Source organism: Rhinolophus ferrumequinum (genome assembly GCF_004115265.2).
Source record: "Rhinolophus ferrumequinum isolate MPI-CBG mRhiFer1 chromosome 5 unlocalized genomic scaffold, mRhiFer1_v1.p scaffold_110_arrow_ctg1, whole genome shotgun sequence".
NCBI lineage: Eukaryota > Metazoa > Chordata > Mammalia > Chiroptera > Rhinolophidae > Rhinolophus > Rhinolophus ferrumequinum.
In genome coordinates, this window is record NW_022680355.1 from 16,750,360 (window position 1) to 16,773,608 (window position 23,249).

The window sequence follows — 23,249 nt, forward strand, 5'->3', positions numbered from 1 at the left end:
ATGAAAGGTGAATGAAGGGCACTTACCACAGCTGACCTGCAGGCAGGCTACACACTACAAATACCCCTGGCTCCCCGACAATTTAAAACTTAGAAATAGTATAAAAATGACAAAACTTGCAACCATTCTCCCCAACACAGAACAGTAAGTAACAGCACACAGGTCAGTGATGAAGATGGTGAGGAAGGTTAGAAAATAGGGATAATCAAATTAAGTGGAGTTTTGAAACTTTTTTCTAATTAAAATTCAATTTCTTTTCAAATTCTAATGACTCAGCTGAATTTCAGATGTGTTTGCAGTAGTGATTACAGTCACTCCTTTGGACTGTAAGGCGGCCTCCGAAAGGGAAAGCAGTGGTCTCTGCGTCGCCGGCCTCCCTCCCACAAGCTCTCATCACCCTTCTGCACGTGGGTGAGCCGTAAACACTCCTGCTCCGGTGCTGTGCCGACAATTTCCACCTTAACCAACACTCCGCCTGTTCTAAAAATGTTCATTTCTCTGGTCTCCACAGGCCCCTTCTGGTACTGACCCAAAAGGAAGCTAACTCAGGCACCCTGGAAAACAATGCAAAATACAGAAAGCTGAAGTGAGAGCAACACTACGAGTGACATGCTGAAGAAATCGTCTCTGAGGCCACTTTATAAAGGACGAAGATGACCTTTATAGAAGAAGCTACGACTTACCCATTTAGTAGATTTCCAAAACCCAAACCAAAGAAAATGCAACCAAACCAGATCTAAATTACAACACTTTATTGCAGCATCGGCAAAGGTCAGATTTTTGAAGCTGGTGAAGTTCGGGCAGCATTTCCATGTGAAATGTTACAACTTTACAATTTTGTTTCTTATTTAATTCTACATGCAGAAACTGAAACATGGTAAAAGAAAAAATGCAAAATAGCTAGGAAAAAAGATGTAATCAAGTTGTAGCATACAGATGTGCTCTTTAACTAAATTTACTACGCCTACTGGAAAGCAAAGCAAACGAAAGACAACTATCCTAATAAATTAACAGATTGCCAGAAACAGACTAAGAACCCTCATTTCTATTTAGTGGGGAGGGGGAGGGAGAAGGTGAGGGGGGGGGGAACAAAACAAAACAAAAACAAAAGCAAAATAAAAGCTCTACTGTTTCCATACTTTGTTTAGAGACAGAGGCTGTAAACCCATGAAGGTCAACAAAATCTTCTGATCCCACTTCTTGTTGTCCTTCGTCCATTTCCTGTGACATGCTGACTGGCACGCTGTTTCCAATGATACTTACAATGGGCTCAGTACCCCTCTTCTCAGCCTGGTGGCAGACTTCCCTAAGCCCTCTGAATCCATGCTCTTTGTATACTAACAGTCTTCACATTTTTCTTTCACCCTAACAGGCAATATTGTATCACTGACTCTGATGGATAAAACTGATTTTTCTCCCTCATCCCTTGTTCCTCTTGAAGCAAATTCCTAAACAAAAGCCTTCCTGGTAGATTACCTGGTATTTAGTTATCTTTCATCATTTTGTTGTCCTGCATGTAAGTTTTTACTAGAAGATTTTACTGCTTGCTCTATACTTTTCTACTGTAGTCCTGGAGCCCCCAAATGTATCTTCTTCCAACATGGGATGTTCAATTCAGAGACACTGTAACTCAAATCAATTTTAAAACTCAAGTTCATTTCCCCCACGCCATTACCATTCCAGCCCTTTCTTCTCCGGCTCAGTCATCTCACTGCCGCTCTTCTGGGTGTACCTGCTCAGTAGTCAAGTTAACCATCTCATTTCTTGACTGCTATTCTCAGGAGAAGATGAACCCTCCCATGATTTCCATGACAAAAGGCCGTGTGTGCCTCATCTGGAAGCTCGGCTTGTTCCGGTGTTGGCAGAGGCTGCTGTCCCCGCCTCATGGCCCCAGCCTGTCCCAGGTTTGGATTCGCAACTCTTTAGACCGACATGCTGAGATGTGTCCACTGCTCTCATTCAATTGCTGGAGGACTCCACTATCCACAACATCAGATACAGGACCTAATGAAATGACACGTGCTGCTGGATCAACGTCTCCTGGGGGCACAAACGGGGCAACATTAAAGAACCAAACTGAGGACAAAGCTCCAGCAAGAAAAGAGCCCTGAAACACCACCAGCCACTGTTACTGATGTCTCCACACAAATCAGTGCTTTGCAAAGAGCACGCAAACTCCTACTGACTAAGACACAACAGGAGCCTCTGGAGGGGCACTAAAGAGAGCAATTCGGACAGTGATCCGGGTATCTTTCCTGCAACGACTTTCTCAGATGCTGAAATCCGTGGTTTGTGTGATGGTTGAACGGTGTACCCCCCAAATTCATATGTAGAAGTCTAACCCCTAGTACTCAGATGACCTTATTTGGAGTTAGGGTCATTGAAGATGTAATTAGTTACCAGGAGCAGGATGGGCCAGCAAAGCAATAGCCCTTCCCTGAGAACATTGGGGGGTTTAGACAGACACACACACAGGAAGAATGCCCTGTGAAGATGAAGGCAGAGATCAGATGGTGGTGCAGAAGCCAAGGAATGCCAGACATTGCTGGCAAACCATCAGAAGCCAGGCGAGAGGCCTGGAACACATTCTCCCTCACGGCCCTGCCGACACCTGGCTCGTGGACTTGCCTCCAGAACTGTTATTTAAGTCACCCAGTGTGTGGTACTTTCTTATGGAAGCTCTAGCAAACTAATAGTTTGTTTTTCACAAGGCAAGTTACATTAGCAAAAAACTTCCAAAGAATAAAATGCAAATAGGAAAAAGTGTATCTTCGCCTGGATAACCTGTGCAGAACTGAACTAAATGGAAAAAAGGTCAATAACACAAGTATTCCCTGAGAGAAAGAGAAAAGTCTCTCTCCTGAAATCAAGACAAAGCAACGGTCTAAAATAAAAATACTTTAAATAAATGCAATGAATGACAGGAAAAAACTGTTCATAGTCTTTGATAAGAAGACACACTTCTGTCACTAGGCATAGTGTAGGCGATGTCACTTGACTGGTTTATAAGCAAACAATGAATCTGAGAGATTTAAAAATCAAAGAGCCTAAAAAAGCGATTATAATCTACACTTTGGATTAAATGCTTTTGTAGGAGGGACTCTGTTTTATAACAAAACTACCACTTATTTAATCTTACAAATAAGGACATACAGAGAATATGTAATAAAAAATGCACATTCTCCTTAAGATGGGTTTAAACAAAAAGCCTGTTCGTATAGCGCTTGCTACTCAAGAGTGTGGTCCGCACTGCAGCAGCTCTGCCATCACCTGGGAGCTGGTCAGAAACGAATCAGCACCAGCAGTGCAGTAAAAGTCAAGGTGATTCAAATACGTATTTTAAAGTTTGAGGAGCACTGGAGTAATCCATGCGAATTTGTAGCTTATAAACTATCTTAGTACTAACACTTTGCAAAGATGTCAAGCTTCAGTGTTTTCGACATGAACAGAGCAGAAAACAACTGAGTCCTGTACTAAGGGGTCCATCGCTACTTAGTTTACTTAGAGTGCTATTGCTATCTTAACTCATTATAAGCAAATGCCTATACTTTGTTACAGCATTACTGCCCAGGGAGAGGGGCAGAAGTTTTAACTTACAGCCCTATTTTGATTCTGATTAGAAAGGGTAAAAATCATAATTAAAGTCTGGGAGCCTAATCAAAATCCACAGGTAAGAAAAACATTAAAATGCTTTACTAATGAGTTTCCAAATAAATTTCCCTGTATCTGCTATGTAATTTCAACAATATTGATAACAATTTATTTTTAAAAAAGCACTTGCCAAGTTAAGGATCAAATTGAAAACAGTTTCTCAGATCTCACTCACAGAATTTTCTTTTTGCTCCTTTGTATAGGAATTCCCCGCTCAGCACGTTCTCCGTAAGAGAGCTGATAAACCACTGTGCCACATAAACATCTTTCTGCCAAGTCTGGGCCCAGCATTGAAAATAGAAAATAAAGAGGAGACAAAGCACCAAGAGATTTTACCCCCTCAGTTATGTTCTTTCAAATTACTACATTTCTCCACTTAAAACTTAAGTATAAAAAATGGCAAAGAATATTTGGTGCTCAAAAGGCTCAAAAACTCATGTTTACATGTCTGCTTGTTCCTCTATACTGGTCATCCACAACCACTCTGTAACAGCACTGGCTTGGAAAATATCATGATACTTTACAGACGGCCTTTTCAAGAATGATGGACAAGTTAGGATTTTTTTTTTTCAAGTTATGATTTTAAGAAGAGATTTAAAACAGTTAGAGGGGTTACTCAAGAGTTGGGACTCTCACAAAATCCAGAAACGACAGGGAAGAAAGTTAGGGAGGAAAACACAAGGAGAAAGATTGTGAAATGACTACACATAAATTTGTAAAAGGCCCTTTGTCCACTCAACAAATATGTACTGAGCATCTACCATGTTTCCCAGAAAATAAGACCCAGCCGGACAATCGGCTCTAATGCATCTTTTGGAGCAAAAATTAATATAAGACCTGGTATATTATATTTATTATATTATATGTTATATAAGACCAGGTCTTATAGTAAAATAAGACTGGATCTTATATTAAATTTTGCTCCAAAAGACGCATTAGAACCGATTGTCTGGCTAAGTCTTATTTTCAGCAAACGGTACTATAGGCCAGGCAGCAGGAAGTACGCGGGACTTACAACGGCTCCGCCTCTGCACCAGGCTTCAGTCTCACGGGGGAAGCGACAAGTGAGCAAGGTGGTTAGCTCAGGCTGTGGAGAGACGTGAGCCAGGGCGGCACACACACTGACCTGTCAGGCTTCAGAGCACCAAGGTGAGATCTGACGAAGGAGCATGAGCTCTCCCAGGGAAAGCACGAGAGGGTTCCAAACAGAGGGTGGCCAAAAGACCCTAAGAAAGAACTAAAAGGCCAGCTTGCTTGGGAGTAGGGGTTAAAAATAGCAAGAGAAAGCTAATAAAGCAAGCACACCCCCATCATGCAGGGCTGTTTAACCAAGTTCAGGGCCTTAGACGTTATCCCACCAGCCATGAGGACCCACTGAAGAGCTCACATAATGAGACAGCAGATCTGCACTGTGGAAAGAACACAAAGAATGAAACAGAAGGGGTTGGAGCTGGAGACTGGGAAGTCGATAGCAGGCTGCTGGCAGTAATCCAATGGGAGGTGATGGTAGCGGGATCTAGGATTTCTCAGTAGAGGTGGAATAAAATGGGCAAGTGTGAGAACCATTCAGCAGAAGAATCAGGGATTTGTTAATTAACTAGATATGGAAATTGAGGGAGAGAGGAGTTTAAACTAAAAGCTCCTTTTCTAGTTTGGACAACTGGGTGGGCAGTGTTTCCATTCACTGAGCCAGAGAACACAGGAGAGTGGCGGGGGGCAGGGGCGCACTGACGTTTAAGTTCCCGTGAGACATCTAAGTGGCTATTTAGAAGACAGCTGGATATACAGTCAGAAACTAGAGACACAGCACCTCCAGACAGAGGCAAGCCCAGAAAGAAGCCAGGAGACGGGAGACAGGGAGGGAAGAGCAAGACCAGAAGACAGCAGAGCCAGGCCCAGGGAAGAGCGTAAGCCTAGAAGAACAGGAGGCCCGCATGCTACGTGCTCTGAGAGCCGGAGAGACTCCTGAATGAAGACCAGGAGGCAGCTGGTGGCTGGCGGAGGCCGTTTCAGTGAAATGGCAGGGGAGGCAGGAGACTACAGTCAGCCACACAAGTGCACAAGGAGAAAATAAGAACAAACGTGGCCAGTTCCTTGAAATTTGGCTAAACTGGGGGACTGGAGAGAGGGAATTTTGAAAAACGACTGAAAAACTGGTAGCCAACTAAGAGAGGCATACCTTTGTGTTCACAGACACACCCATTATAGCATGTATGTTTACACATCTGTCTTCCCATACGTTTGTTCCCTATGGCCTATGAAATGCTTAGTACTTAACACTTTCAACCAATGAGTTTTTAAAGAAATATATGACTAGAATTAGCTCTTTCAAGTATCTGTACTCGGTTTTCCCACTGAACTATAAGACTGAGGGTTAAAACTTTGTCTTTTTCTACTTTTTAATTTTCCATAGTACAGGACTGAAGCCATGGTAGGTGCTGGATGCATGTAAGTGGAGAGGAGCAAATCCTACTACAGATATCAATTATGTATCAAACACTATACTGATTCTACAAAGTCAAACACTTAGAAGTTAGGAAAAGACGCTACACTCGCAATATCTGACTCGAGAAGGGGTTTGGCACGAATAAAATAATGATGTTCAGAGATGTCAAGGTGCAATACAGGCAGGTGAAGTTGATGGAAACATCCAGATAGAAAAAATATTCTAATATTTCTAACCTCCTCTAATCATGAGACAAGAACAAGAACAGGGAACAGAACACTATGGTATATATTTAAAGCCACTCTGAGAAAACGTAGAAGCAAAAAACTAATATTTTCATGGCCAGTTAACCTACCTAGGTTTAGCAGCAATATTTACATTTACATTTATTAGGGAACTTTAATGAAGTTTGGATAATTAATAGTACCCTAATATATCATTATGCCTAATTAGATAGGTTTGTACAGCATTTGTAACTTAGATTTCTAAAAACATTGCACTCAACAGATGTTAAAAAACAGATCCCTAAACTGTCTTGACAAACCAATTTTCTAGACCGCAATTTGATTCGAGTTGTCTGAGCATACAGTTCAAAGAAAAATGTTACCAGAAACACACAAATACACTTAGTGAATAAAAGACATAGGCTCTAACGTCTGCATTTTCCCCAGGGCTACTCTCCCCAAAAACAGAGCACTCCTGCTGCTCCCAGGAGACTCCCTTCTATACCTGCTCGCCACCCCCAACAACAAGGTGATTCTCGGGGCTGTTGTACATTCTCCTCTAAACACTAACACCCTGAGCGAGACCAGGAAGAGCAGCAAAGCCGATGTCACTTTGATCATAACCCAATCACAAAACAGAAAATTGAGTTAATGGTATGGGTCTTTAGATCAGATCCCAGAAAAACTTTAAATAATTTTTTAAATCCTTAAAAAAAGATGAATTAGTCTTATTAGGGAACATCTTCTATGTGAAATTCCTTATGGAGTTTTAATTATTTCACATTAAGCAACTCAAGTTCAAGTAGAGTTAGCATACATCCCAGCAGGACGTTTTATAATTTAAAAAACAAACAAAATACCTCAAAACAAACTCAACCTGCATATTTGAAAGTCTAGTAATTAGGTCTTGCATTTCTGTAACATTAAGATGACATAACGTTGACTCTGACAGATCCTGACACAAGCCTGTGATTTCTCTCAAACTAAATCTCTAGCTTGTCTTCTCCATAAATGCAAAAGAGAAAATTTAAAAACCCAGAGAAGTCCACTCGGAGAGAGTGAAAGCCAGAATCGGTGGCTGAAATCAAGATTTAAAACACAAAACAAAACTGTAACTATTTTATAAACAGGTTTTCTTTTCTCAAATACCTACTACTCAAAGATTTTTCTATTTTGGTGGTAATTTGGCCTTTACGAATAAGTATAATCCAGAACTATCTGATTTGTCCACATGGACATCAGCAAAAAAGGAGCTTTGGAGAAATGAGAGAGATTGTCCTACCTCCCACCAGTCTTAAAGATTAGATCCGCATTAGGCGCTCCCTTTGGGTGCTGGTATCGTGGCCGCCGCTCCCGATTGGTGTTTGCTGGAGCTGGGCGCTGGGCAAGAGACTGCAGCATTTCTGGAATGAGCAGCAAAAGAGAAAAGGTGGTGAACTCTGGTAAATGTTCTGCCCCATGAAAGCAAATAAAACCCAAAGGAGCCAACAAGTGTATTAGTTCTGTCAGGTGGCTGACTCAAGAAAAACGACCATTACATACGGAGATGAGACGTGCTCTTCCACGGCCTGTGGCTCCCCTCATTGCCAGTGTGGCCACACATAAGGGTCTTGTGAGGCACTACAACAGTACTAGAAGCAGTATGGTACAATAATTACCAGCAGAGTGTTTGGAGCCAGACAATACTGGTTCAAATCCAGCTCTGCCACTTACTAGCTAAGGGACTTTCAATTCAGTTTCCCTAAATGTACAATGAGGCTAATAATAAGCATTTATCTCACAGAACTGTTGTGAGAATTAAAGGCTTTGAAAAAGCACATAAAACAGTGTCCAGCCCAAAGCAATCACTTATACTGAGTGCTAGCTATTATTAAGAATGCTGGGTATCAACTGGAAGAGGAGAGTCTAGAAATGGGACTTAAAGATAGAAAACCAAGAATTTCTTTACACAACAATCTCTTGCACAAAAAGCAGTTGTCAGAACAGCTCTAAAATCCGGTGCCACAGAAACATCAAAAGGCTGGCTTAGGGTCGGCCAGAGGGCTCTGTTGGTTAAGAGCGTGAGCTCTGAACGACAGGGTTGCCGGTTCGATTCCCACACGGGCCAGTGAGCTACGCCCTCCACAACTAGACTGAAGGACAATGACTTGGAGCTGATGGGCCCTGGAGAAATACACTGTTCCCCAATATTCCCCAATAAAATTAATAAAATAAAAAAAGGCTGGCTTATGAAGTGTCCATGGGCTCTACACAGAAGGTTCCAGTTAATCCAAGAGTGCTGAGTATGTCTGCATGAAACTAGAATCCTAATTTGAGCATATCCTCGAATCTGAAGGAACATAGGGTCCTCGAGATTGGGACTCCCAAATAGACAAAACGAGTTAATATTTGTTGAGTCAATTTGCTCACAGTTGACAACATGAGATGATTAAAACCTGACTATTATCTCTCCTGCAAACATAGCTCTAACAGTACGGAAACTAACTGAATTAAGGAGTTATGATGAGATTATAATGAAATTTAAAATTATGAGCAAATTATGATGAAAATTACATTATTGTTATTGTACAAATAAGTGAGAGAAAAATGAACATAGAATAGAATATAAATAACAATCAGTTACTCAGACTAAATATATACAAATATGGCATAGAAAGGTCAAGAACAACTTTGACACTCTATATTTAAAAAGCCTAAAAGGCATCAAAATTTACCACGTCTGTCCTATAAGTGATTTTATACCTTGATAATCTTCTTGTTCTTGCCGTTCATTGATATCCAGTGTGAGCTTTTTCATTCTCATCCTCTCTTCTTGTTCTGCCTGCTGCTGGTTCCAGTGATTTGCAGCAAGTTGGGAAGACATGGGCACATTAAGGATCTTAAACTGAGGGGGGGGAAAAAAATCACAAATGGCTTGAGAAACTCAAGAGAAAAAAACGATTTCAAATAAAATAGTAAGTAGAATTAAAAGCGTTGAAAACAACAACAGTGGCTTTCCTTTCCTATAAATCAATAAAGACAGTAAACTCCAAGAACAGAAAGAGATAATAGTATTACCCTACTAGAGGCTCACTCGGGTTGGATGGGAAGTGGAGGCCATCAAGGTCAAGCTCCGGAGAAGCAGACACTCATCTTTCTGCACTGCTGGGGAGCACACATCTAGCACCAAGGGGATCGTTTTTCCATCCTATAGCCCCTATTATGTATGAGTAATTGTCAGAAAGGCTTTCTAAAGCAAGCTGTAATTGGCATCCTTTTCATTTCTGTCTTCTGGAACCAGTACTGCCCTCCTGAACTACCCAGAACAAATCTAGCCCACCTTCAGTACAAACAGACCTTCCTACTGCTGAAGACAGCTGTGATGTGGGAAAGGAAGATGAGTTAAGCAGCCGATCTACAAGATCTATTTCTCTGTTATGTTGAGAGTCCTTACCTACGGAATGTTTTTGTTTTTAGCAGGATGTCCCGGTTTAGGATTGTGCAAAGTAAGCGAACCTAGACAGAATCTATGAATTTACGGGCCACGACTCCCAGAAAATTGTTGAGTAAGCTTTGCAACTGAGTAACAAATGGAGATGTTTCATAACCTAAATTCTCTATGCTGTGTATAACCTGCACTTCTCACTTAACCTCCTCTAATACTTTGGACCAAAGGCATGTTGACTGAGGCAGAAAGGAAGGACTTAAGGAGCTGTTCTCAGGAGCACACAACTCTCTCGGCTTGGTCTGTGCCTTCTGAATGCTTGCATCCTTGAAATCATTAGTAAAGCTTAACCCTGCGTAAGATCTCTGATTCATTTGAGTTTGATTTGACAATTTGATTCTTTGTATTATTTCAGATGTCCTCTCGGTATTTATTCTTTTATGATGCATGTAATATGTTCCTCTTAAAATGTAATACCCAGAATACTAAATGCAAAAGGCTAGATGTACACTAAAGTGAAAAATATAAGTGTGGGTGTTAAACTATCTACAAGGCCAAATAACTACATTTCATTTACATCACAGCAGATAACTATCTCACATATAAAAATACAAATCTACCTAAGGCAGTTATTTAGCTACCAGCCTAGTAGACCTCACCCCTTCTCCTCAATGAACTTAGTGGTCTAGTATGGACTCTTTGCAACTATCACTTTCTATTATACAAGCTCAAAACCATCTTTAAAAAAACAAACAAACAAAAAATCTAGTGAGTTATATTTAACATGAGTACAGTAAACTACACATATTTTAAATGTACAACTTGATGAGTTTTAACAGATGCATACACATAAGAAAACTTCACTGTAATAGATAATAGAGTGAGTATACCCATCACCTCCAAAGGTCCCTCTTGTTCGTTACCCATCTATTCCTTTACTCAGACGATGCTGACTGCTTTTTGTCACTATTGATTAGTCTGCACTTTCTAAAATTGTATATAAATTGAATCATTCAACATGTATCCTATTTTGCCCAGCTTCTTTTTACACAATGATTCTGAGATGCATCCATGTTGTCGTATGTATCAACAGTTCATTCCTTTTTATTGTAGAGTATTACTCCCTTATGAATATACCACAACTTGTTTATCAGTTTGCGTGTTGATAGCATTTGGGGTATTTCCAGTTTGGGGTTATTACAAATGCAGTTGTACACTCATGTACACATATTTGTGTGGACATGTTTTCATTTCTCTTTAATAAAAAATAATAAAAAAATGCTAGGAATAGAGGAGCTGGGAATATCTGATGTGTTTTATGAGAAAATGTTTTCCAAAGTGGCTACACCATTTTACATTGTACTAGCAGTGTCTGAGAGTTCCAGTTCCTTCACATTCGTGGCAATACTCAATCTTTTTAATTTTAGCCATAACTTTTAAAGAGAAATCATTATAAATAAAAGAAACAAAAACACACTTTATGACCTGAGGCAAGTTTTACAAAAGGAAAAGTTCTCAAGTATTAGGTGCTTTATAGGGACAGAGAAGAGACAGTAGTAAGTAGAGAGCACAAAAGAAATGTCCTGACACCATGCTCATCAAGTGCCTTTACCATAAAGCTGCTAAGATACTTTTAAAAGAGAGGTACTGCTTTATAGCAAAATAGATGATAAAAAGATTAAAGCCACTCAAAGAAGATTTCCCACGTCATAACAATGACAATAAAGCAGTGTGTGTGTGTGTGTATATATATATATATATATATATATATATATATATATATGAAGCTACTGCATACTTGTAGCTGAAACTGGAAAAATATATATACACATTTGTATCCAAATACATATATATAATCCTATTAATATGATAAACAAGTATCGATTACTCCAGTCAAAGGACATGTAAAACAAATCATGACTCCTTATAAATGTTAACTGCAAAAAATGGGTTGTTTACAAGTACTAAACTAATAAATATATTGTGCATTTGTTTAAAACATTGTATTTCAATTCACTATCCTAATTCACAAATATTTAAATCTAGAAATAAATAAATAAATTATCCATGGCATTATCTTTCTTTCAGTTACTCACTTCATCAGTATTTTCCTAATGATTAGAGGAGAAAGTTTTTTCTGAGCACAAATTTGGTACAAAGAGATCTTTGACTTAAGAACTAAAGATTCCTATAAAGGCAACACATCTCACTTTTCTAGAAAAAAATGTTGCACCAGAAGGACCAACACCCAAAAGTCAAATAAAGAAATAAAAATCAGAACAAACTATACTTTCTTTTGCAGACCACAAAATACCAGTGATGTTGCTTCAAATAATGTTCCTAAAATTGAACATTTTCCAAAATTCCAAATAAAGTTTATGAGTTGAAACTTAATAGCCAAGTACTCTGAACTCTCATGTTTGCTAGTATTTTTTAAATGTTTCCTTAAAAACTAAACAAAATCTCCCATTTTAAGAAATGAGGACTTCCACTCCTTTTGTATAGTTGCATGGGTTACACAGTATAAAATCTATCTACTTTAAACTAAAAATATTCCTCCTAAGAAATAAGCACATAGTCTTTATTTTCAACCATACAATATAGAATTTGGGACTGCTGAAATGAATTTATTTTTCAAAGCTGAAAAACTTAAGGTAGGTTTGAATGTAATTTATGCCTACTCATTCTGAAAAGGTCAAATGGGGTGTAGAGTTGACAAAGGTATAATGAATTTTCACTGTGGCTCACAAAAGGGAGGGACAAATGAAAAAACTGATTATTCACTCTTGTGTAATTTGGTCTTCGCAGAAATACATTTCTAACCCTCTTCTAGGTAAGAGTATTCAAGGCTCAACAAGTACGTCCACGTAATACAAATGTCCAGGGCCTGCAGGAGAAAGGGAACTGAGGTTCATCTAACTGAAGTTGCCATGTATGCCCTTCACAATTAAAAAAACCTTTTTTTGATGCCAAAAAAAATCTATGTTAAGGATTGAGAGCTTTTAAAGAAAAAGAGGATGAAGCAGACCTAAAATGTGATGACAGAAATAGAGAAGTCTAGCTCAGAGAACTTAGTCCCAAGAAAAGCAAAAGCTCTGAACCTCAAGAATCCTGGTAACTGTGGTGATCTAGCAATTCCGGGTGCTCTGAGGAGAGCAGTTTTGTAGAGATCTCAGTCTAAACCCAAGTTTACGGTCTTGATTAAAAAAAAAAGTCCCCATTTTTCTAGGAACTGAGTGGAGGATGGGAGAGCAGGGAAACGGCAGCGCTTCACCCTGGCCTGAGGGTGGGACAGAGCGAAACTTTCCTGAAAGCATCATAACCCAAGAGCCTGGGACGGACGGAATGCCTGATAACTGGAAAGGAATTATGAGGAAGTGTCTGAAAGATACAGCAGTGCTCTGAACCTATGTCAAGTTAACTATTAACATGAGTCACTATGTAAAGCCTTTCCAGCCCTCCAGTCCACATTCTATTTGGTACATACTTTTCGTATCTCAAGATTTACTCTCCCTATAGCAAAATAATGGTGTACTGTGTGACTCGGAGCCTTTGTGTAACAAGAAACGACATGACGAAAGCAGAGATGAAATCAGGCATCGTCTCTGAGGACAGTATATCCCTCCACAGTAGATGACACACGTCCTAGAGGTCTTTCCTGATCATCCATCTCGAGTAGCGGCCTCCCTCTCATGGCCTCCCCACCCCTGTCGCTTTCTAGCCTCTGATCTTGCTTTATTTTCCTTTATAGCATTTTCCCAATCTGACATTACGTATTTCTTTATTGTCTGCCTCCCAACCCCAGAATGAAAGTTCCCAAGAAAGGAGGGACTTTGGTTGCCTGCTGTATGTTCTGCACACGGAATAGTGTCTGGTGCGCAGCAAGTAAACAATAAATATCTGTTAGGTGACTGACTATCAGAATGAGGGGGGGAGCCAAGTGTATTGAACTTGTCCATGAGAAGCTGTGGGAGCTACCCTATTTCATAGAATCTAACATTCTATGAAGCATAAGATTTTACACACCACTAAAACAGGAAAATGCCAATTTTCACAAGATTCATCAACTCTAAAAGGCAGCTTGATTTCAGAAATGTTTTTACACCACTGGTAATATGTGATACATCCTAGAGTTGTGTCTGAGAGTCAGGCCTTATTTTCCTCATAGCACTTTTCACCATCTGCAAATATATGATGTTTGTCTATCTCTCTGAGCAGGATGTGAGCTGTCAATGGACAAATTCCTAAAGTAACAGCTTAGTAGTCAGGGAAATGATTCTGAGGGCTGTCTGTGAGACATGGAAAGAAAGGGGAAGCAGGCTAAGGAGAACAGAGGAGGATTAGGGATCCAAAAACAATGACTTTCAACAGAAGTCTTGGTAACTTGAGTTGTATCTGTCATCCTCCTTTCCTTTCCCATCCTGAATGCACTCAGAAAACCTCGCTGCTGAAAGTAAAAGTTATCTATATATTCTAATATATATGCATAAATTTTCAATGGAACTATCCCTTGGTAAGTCAGATGTGTCTTCTATATTCTAGATAAAGTTACTTCTTCCACTAAATACTTTAAATGTTTCCAACTCTTTCCCCTTGTAGGCAACAGAGAATTTAGAACAAATTCTCACCTTACACTTGATAACTAACAATCCATTGTGAACACACTGTGGGCAGTGGGCAGTTTCATACCTGCTGTTTATTGCCTTTTCTTGTTAACATGACGAACGGCATGGTATCTGCAGACTCGGCCTCTCCCTCCCCACCACCGAGTGGGGGCCCTTTTCTCAGCTGGCTTTTGAGATGCAAGGGAATAGCAACATCAAGTTGATGTACTTTAACAGATTCGCCACTTCGTTGCTTAAAGACAAAAGTGAAAAGATATAAATACTCTGAGATACACAAGGATGTATGTAAATATAAATTTCAAACAATTTATTCAGTGCTGTATTTCTTAAGACACAATCATTAGAGCCCGAGTAATCTTTCTGAAATGCAGATGAAACCAGAGTCTTCCCCGCTCTGAAAGGACTGTGATTTTGCCTCTGGTTATCACTCCAGCATCCCCAAGCCCAAACACACAATGTTGTGGCTTCTGCTAAATTTCCCTGTTCCTCGAATGCACTGTGCTGTTTCATTCATGCTCACAGCACACATCTTCCTTCATAATTATGTGACATAATTGCCTGCTTATGTCAAATTCCCCACCAGAATGGTGGGGTTTATCACCATATATCCTTTCCCTGGTATTCTCTAGCAACGCTTTATACACAGCACGTTCTCAATTACTGTTTACGAACAAATGGAATCTATTAATGTTCAGGTTAACTTCCTGGTTGTTAGTATCAATTACTTTTAACATTTACACTAGATTTATCAACCAATTTATTTAAATAAACCCTCACTGAAGACTTACTGTGTTAGGGTTGGAGATACTAATATTAAAAAGACAATCTCTACCCTCAAAGAACTGATAAACTTGTTAAGTGCGAGAGAGAAATAGATTAATTACTTACAATTCATCCGAGTTATGTACAGCCTGTGTTGGGGATGGAATGACAAGCTAGGCCTGGTTGGGAATGGCGGGTGCTAAGGTTGCATGAAAGGTTCAATAAAAATGGGACATTGGAACGTTCAAGACTTCATATGACTTCTTTCAAGCAAAGGGTCAAACAGCAGTTTTGTGATATGGGGGAAACTTACGCAGGGGAAGAAGAGGTACAAAAGCAAGGACATGAAACAGCATTTAGGGAACTGCACATAATTTTCAATGTTTGATGAATGGAGCACAAGTGAAGAAAAAGCTAAATATGATTCTTCAAAGTTAAGCAGGTAATGCTAAAAGGCCATGAAGGTTTTAAAATTACTACAATTTAAACAGTCTTTTGATATAGGCTCCATTGTGCAAGAGACTTGCAAGTCACACAAAATGGTAAAAAGAGTAAAGTTTTATTGTTTTTGATTTTTAAGTTCCAATTTGTTAGAATTTGCTTGAAGTTCTCCCAGGTTCATAAGATTTATAAAGTTTTTTTACTTAAAATTTGAAAGGATCATGTTAGACGAATCTTGATTTGTAAATTATCCGTAAATTACATGTTGGGGTTCTTGAGGGTTCAACCCTGAATCTGCTTTCCCCCTCTCTCCACACTTTACACTTGAGTGATTCATTTGTTGCCATGGCTATAAATATGCTCTAATAACCACTCTATTTGTGTTTCTCTTCTGATCGCCAGATATTTCCATTTTGATACCTCACAGGCTTCTCAAACTTACCGTGGTCAACGGAATGCCCACTCACTCTGCCCTTGTTTCCCATCACGGAGACTGGCTAGTGGGCCAAGCTAAAATATCGAGTGTCATCCTTAACTCCTCGTCCCCCACACCCCACTGTCCTATCAAGCACCAAATCAATCCAATCCTTTCTTCCCCCTAAAAGCTTTCAAGTCCACACTTCTTGGCAGGTGTCCACACTTCTCTGGCACTATCCTAGACCGACGACCAATCATGTCTCACGCCGGTTACCAAACAGCCTTCTGACCGTCTCCCTGACTTGTCCCCGTCTGACTCACCTCCACATAGGACCACACCACTCCACAGGTGTCCCACCCCAATCACCCATTCTCATGCTGTGCCAGCCTCCACAGACTGACTTTGTTCTATTAACACTGGCCTTCTTTTAGTTTTTTCAAATATTGTAAGTTCTTCTTTGGCTAAGCACCTTTGACAAATGGTTCCCATATTCTGGCAATTTTTCACCTAGATGGCTCCTTTTACCTGTCCTGTCTGCAAATTATGATCTCAGACATGCCTTTCCAGATTCTTGTATCTAAAGAAGGCCCTTCCCTTACTCTCAACCAAAGCACTGTTCTTTTAGTACTTTAGCATTTATTGCAATGTGAAATTATGTATTTGTTTAACATCTTGTTCACATCTACCTTCCCCCTAAAAACTACATTCTGAGAGCAGGAAGCAGGTCTATTTTTATTTACTACTTTATGGTAAGCCTATTGCAGTGTTAGGCACATAGTTGGTGCTCAATAAAATAGTTGCCAGACAAATGAATAACTAAGTGAGTGGCTACTGACTCACATAAGATAGGAAAAGTTTCTTTACAAAGTAAATTGTTTATTATCTCTTCAAAGGATTATATTTTATTTGATGACTTCTGCTCCTAAATGACATGAATATATGATTTACTTCATAAATTAAGAGAACTTCCTATATGTACATGTACACATATATATGAAGAAATTTTAATATATGCAGGAAGAAAATTGGTCTAATGCTAACTTGTGCATACATTATCATAGTTTTTGGCCTTAGTAGCATCAATGAAAGTAAAACCCATTATTTCTTCTAAAGGATTACTCCCCACCCCCACATAAAGATTCTCTAATATCTTCTATCTTAATAATAACCCTCATCTTTTAGCTCTGATCTTTTCTAGCTAACTCCCCATTTCTCTTCCCTTTCTAGTAAAACTCCTCAAGAGCTGGCAATATTTGTATCCAGTATCTTCACCTCCTCCCTTCCCATTTGCCACTGCTCCCACACGATCGGGCGTTCATCCCACCATTCCAAAAACACCCTTCTCAAGTCACCGAAGTGTTTCACAACAGCTACTGTGTACAGGGCTAAAGTAAACTGTCTATGGGATTTTACCTCTAACTACAGAAAAAGATAATTCTCTAAATTACTGGCACGATAGAGCTTTTTATAAAATCCAGTGTATTAATGTCACTATATAACATTTACACATTAAACAACATTTCTTTAAAAGATCAAATAACTAATATTCCTTGAAGTATTTACATACCAGTTATTCAAATTATAAATCAAACTTAAGAATTTACTAAATTAAATTTCCCCACATATTTATCTTCTACAAAGTGTGACTCCTAAACAAACTACAAGTAAAGGGTCTTAGAAATAGAGATGTGATTCAGAAAGAAAAGGCAGAGGTTGGTGCAATGAAATTACTCTGTTTTAAGTCTTATATTTACTAAATTTTCCCCACTCTATCTCAAAGAAGGGTGCAAATCAGGATGTGGGATGCAAGCACTGGCAGCTGCAAACCATACAAACCAGCAAAAAAACTGCTGCAGAGGCAAGTGTTTAGATAGTAGAGATACTCATTTTAACTGGAATTAAATATGCTGCAATCGTTTGTATTGCAAGAAGATACTTAGGAATAGAGCAACATTTAATACCTGAAGATTTTCTAGCATCATTTTATCCAGAGCTTGAATGAAGTCCTCATCTTCTGCACACGGTACATGCTTCAGCCCACCTCCTTTGATCATTACCTCCTTATGAAAACAAAATAAAACAAGAAATCAGATCAGAAATTTTAACTGTAATGTTTTGTATGGCAGAGCCTTTTGTATTAATAACTTGTTCAACATAACTCAAAGAATGAGTAAAATATGTAACATTAAATGTTAAAAAAAAAACTTGTTAATAAAGAAATTTACTTAGGAACACAAATTGAAAATAAATTTCCAAAGAAATATTTTTCAATAATCACAAGAAACAAAACTTCAGTGGCTAAAACTGCAATATTATGAAAATGTTGCACAATTTCAAGAAGCAAATTTTCAGCCATACATACAGTATTTTCTTCATCAGTTTCATTTTCCTTGTTTGAATCTGTAAGGTAATCTGTATTCTCTTCCTCTTCTTCCTCTCCTTCATCCTCATCATTATCAGAACCCTCCTGAAATTGTTTAATGATAGAAGATTAAAACGTTTTGAAATGGGTTACTACATTTTACAAAGGTGAAACTTCTACATAATTGTTTATTATTCTCAACGTTAGGGCAAAGTCAGCTAAAACTATAGCTGACTTTAGTCAGCTAAAACCCCATTCACTATCGTCCACTGATCTAATAATACAAAGCATAACCTTATGCTTACACTAAAACTAATGAAAAAGTGCTAATTCTATGACTGAAGTTCTATTTTCATTAGTGTTTCATTATTACCCTTATTCATCCTGCTTTTTATTTTAACTTTCTAATTTAAATATATATAAATGGAAAAAGAATAGTATAATGAACCCTCACTTACTCATTTCACAATTGAACAATTATTAGCTAATGGTCAGTTTAGTTTCTTCTATATCCCTAACTTACACCCCCAGTGTACCTCCAGATTATGAACCAAATCCCAGACATTCTATTATTTTAGTTGGAACTTTTAAAACTTAAGCAGGTTTAGAAAAAAGGAAAGAATTAAAACTATTAGGTTGAACTATATGAAAATGACATTTTGGAAGGTCCAAAATGGTAGAACAGCAATTTCATACGGTTTAGCCTAACAGTCATAAAAACAAAAGGGCATGTCAATAATCGTGGTGCATGATGAATTTCAGATTTCCATTATAAACCATTATATCTGGGAAATATAAAGCAAAGTTCATTAGTATCTAGTCAGTGGTTTTTTTTGTTGTTGTTGTTGTTGCTGTTTTTTATGAAACCCACAGGTTAAAAGTTCATACTCAAAAGTGAGATTAAGATACACAGGAGACCAATTTTTTTCTTCAAATTGCTTATTAAGTAAAAATCCTAACCATAATGATGGATACATGTCATACATTTGTCCAAACCCATAGAACATACAAAACCAAGAGTGAACTGCAATTAAACTATGGACTATGGGTGATTATGAAGTGTCAGTGAAGGTTCATCAATGTAACAAATGTCCCACTCTCCTGGGGGCTGGTGATAATGGGGAAGGTTGTGCATGTCTGGGGGATAGAGAGTACATGGGAAATGTCTACACCTACCCCTCAATTTTGCTATAAACCTAAAACTGCTCTAAAAAATAGTCTTAATAATAAAAACAATCCTAGGATTAGTATTTACTTAAAAAAAAAAAACAACTCTTAATTAATCCAACAGTTTTATAACAGACATACACTACTATGTTTCCCTGAAACACGGATCTTGTATTAAGTTTTGCTCCAACAGACGCATTAGGGCTTATACTAAAGGGATGTCATCCTGAAAAAATCATGCCAGGGCTTATTTTCCAGTTAGGTCTTATTTTCAGGGAAACACGGTATTAGTTACATTTACTATAATAAAACTAAGGAGTTGATCTTATTTTACACATTAAAGAAAACCTTGGCTCACATAATCAAAATACTCTTGTACAAATGTACCTATTTGCTATAAATAAAAGTCATCACCTCTTCTTCTGGTTCATTTACTTCACTTTCATTTCCAGATTGTTCTTCTGTTTCTGCTCCTCCTTCTTCTTCTTCATCATCCTCTTCAAGATTTTCTCCTTCTGTCAAAGAATCTTTTGAATCTTTGTCATTTACTAGGCCTTGAAATGAGGAGAAAGTGGAAAAACACATTAAAAACAGAAAAAGGCAAGTTTTCAATATTATACCACTTCATTTAAAAGTATGCATTATGAAAATTCAAGTCATTTTCTCAGAAAAATAGTAAAATAAGAATAGAATCTAAAATTATTTTGAGAAACATTAAAAAAACTAAACAGACCTTCATTTCAACATGGAACACTGATATATTTTTAACCATTAGCAAAAAGGGAAAAAAAAAAGCATGTATTTTTCCTTTTTTTAGAGCTTCCAACTGTAGCAGCATATTAAGGTGCCACTGCAGCCACATAAGATGCACTTTGGTCACACTTTTTAATCAAACAATATTTCAAGAATCTCTAAAAACTCAAAGACATAAAATTATGTCCCTTGAGTGGAGAAATCACATTTGGCTATCAATTTGAATGTCTGCAAATTAAGACTGAGGGAAGGCCGCAAAGACACATGGTGACACGCCTAGCAGCTGTGTCACCATAGAGCTTAGTTTTCCCTTCAGCAACAGCACTCTCTCTCCTCCTAAGGAACACTCCCTGGCTTGAATTTGCTTCCACCTCCCCAAGTTCATCCTCGTTTTACTGCCTGCTTAATTCTTCTTCATTACCATTTGAATCCCAAGCTACTATCTCTACTTTCAACATGCACCTAATATGGCCTCATGGGATCTGACTCTCCCCTGCTTTCTCCCAAGCCTTCTGCTATAGGGTCAGTCTCTTCTCTGTCATTAAAGCACACCACCTTGTGATCTGGCTCATCAAATATTCTTCTCAATATAGAATAGCCTTCAATATACATTTTCAAATCCTGCGCATTCTTCAAGTATAGTCTAAGTTTTACTTCCTGCATAAACTGAGTACTTGATCCATTACTTTTTGCTCCTAAAGCACTTGGAGAATTTATCATAGCACTTTACATTTAAGGATATGCCATGTAATTTTTAAAAAATGATTTCGTAAGTGTTACGTTAGATTATAAGACCCTTAAAGACAAAGAATTTGTTTTACATATTCAAAACTTATCAGAGGCCATATATTAATATATACACAGTAGGTGTTTAGTAAATACTTGTTTATTCACAGAATCTTGGGCAATTAGAACAGAAAGAAACTTTACAAAAATGGTGTGATTTATGATTTCACCTTTTCATTTTATGAGGAATACTGAAGCCCAGAGAGTTTAAATAAGCCAACCATTAAAAGTCAAAAATTACTCCAGTGTCTTAAGTCTAAGCAATTAAAAACTGACAAAAATATTGAAGTACAGAGTGATTAAAGCAGATACGTTTAAGTTTGTAAATTATAAAAAACTGAGAAGACGGGTGGAATTCAGAGAGATCTATTTTAAAAGGAAAATAGTACTGAGAAAAAAAGTTGGTGTCTCAGATTGAGATTTCACGAACTTAAATATTTTCTACCTATTACTTATAATGTTTTCCAGGATACAGCTATAAATTTTATATATGTAAATCTTACTTATTTATAGGGACCTTAAGAAGCAAAATGTGTTAAGTTACCAAAGGCAAAAGACTGAAAGTTAGGACTGTTTAAATCTAAGCATTCTCAGTAAAAACATCACACGTGTAAACTCATGTGTCCTGAGATATCATCACACCCTTCCTTGTCATATCCACTTAAAATACATGTCATGGGAAGAACTATAATATATAATAAGTAGCTTTGGTTTGAAAACCATACTTGTAATTCGTAAGGAAAATACGCACTATTTCTAACATGTTTTCTTTTGCCTTGCAAGTTAGTTTCAAAAACAATTTATAAATACAACATTTTGCATTTGCTAAACTATATAGCATTTTAGCATTTGCTAAAAACTACTTAGCTGCTGACCCCTAGGTCACTGTCAATCCAAAATGATGTACATTAGGGGCATCCCAGTTTCGGGTACCCCCTCTCGTAAGAGAGCTGTACTTTCACTTTAATAAAAATCTTTGCTCCTCAAAAAAAAAAAAAAATGTAGATTAAAAAATATATATAAAGAACACAGGGATGACAAAATGCCAAATCCAAACAGCAAAATATTAAGATGTGTGTGTGTCAGAATTAAGTGTACTTGGGGATCAAAATCAAATACTATTGTCTTGAATTTGAGGTGCTTGGTGCCTCAGCTTTCCTGTTTATAACAGAGATGGTAATAATTGTACTACTTCCTTTCAGATTGTTTTCATGTACATTTCTGTTTATTAGACATGTTGAGCATTTCCCCTACAGACTAACACACCAAAAAGAGCAGAGTCCTTGAATTCTGGCGTGACCGCTTAACCCAGTGTTTTGATTTAGGCTTTACTTAACCCATCTGTCAAATATGAGTAACATTACCTTCCTCTTAACAGGTAGTACTCAATAAAAACACCAAACTCTTCCCTGCCCTCCTTTATTTGATTATGTCATGTTCATTTATATATTGGGGTATTCAATTCTATTATCAATTTGCCTGTGCTCTTTATGTAAGTGCTAATAACCGGCAAGAAAACTAGTTCCATTTTCATTTAGTTTTTTATTGTATAACAGTTTAAACACCTAAATCTGTCTACATGTGTGCTTTCTCTTATCATTTTAAAATTTGGGAAAATTAACACCTCCTCAAATATTTGATAATCAGATCTATTTTTAACTTTTAAAAAATATTTAATTAATCCATCTGTAGTTTGATGATATAAGATGTGGCTTTCTATCAAGTTTCCTCCCAAATGCTCACCTGTTGCCCTTATCCTATCCTTAACATTGCTCGTTCACCATGTAATACATTGTTCTGTATTTAACTGGTGCTACTTCTGGGCCTTTTATTCAATCCTACTGATTTTATTTCTAATTTATGAAATGTACTCTTTTGCTTTATAATGTAATTTATTCTTATGGCTTCCTTTCTTTTTCACTTTTACTTCCCTCATTTCTGTTCCTTTTATTATAATACTATCTAAAACTTCCAAACCAGAATTAAATAATATTGCTTATTACCATTTCAATTTTGTTCTTAAAGAGAATGTCTTAACCAGTAATTCTACCTATCCCGAGAAAACCAAGCTACACACAAAAATAACAAAAGAATGTTATTTATAGTGGTGCAAAATTGGAAATATCAAGTGTCAAACAACAGAATTCAATAAATTATGGCACATTCATACAAAGGAATATATATAGATAG

General features: G+C 37.8%; 1 protein-coding gene across 3 annotated transcripts in view; it reads right to left on the reverse strand.

Annotated features, from left to right (window-relative positions):
- Nucleotides 1-737: 737 nt before the first annotated feature.
- Nucleotides 738-23,249, reverse strand: part of UPF2 (UPF2 regulator of nonsense mediated mRNA decay) — a 97,351-nt gene continuing 74,839 nt past the window's right edge. For all 3 annotated transcript variants that reach the window (XM_033100654.1, XM_033100656.1, XM_033100655.1), the window contains exons 16-22: nt 19,935-20,074; nt 18,354-18,458; nt 17,953-18,051; nt 14,435-14,602; nt 9,064-9,205; nt 7,604-7,724; nt 738-2,040 (exon numbers count right to left, since the gene is read on the reverse strand). In XM_033100654.1, coding sequence (XP_032956545.1) covers nt 2,031-2,040; nt 7,604-7,724; nt 9,064-9,205; nt 14,435-14,602; nt 17,953-18,051; nt 18,354-18,458; nt 19,935-20,074 — 785 coding nt within the window. In that variant the 3' untranslated portion in view covers nt 738-2,030. The remainder of the gene's footprint in view (nt 2,041-7,603; nt 7,725-9,063; nt 9,206-14,434; nt 14,603-17,952; nt 18,052-18,353; nt 18,459-19,934; nt 20,075-23,249) is intronic.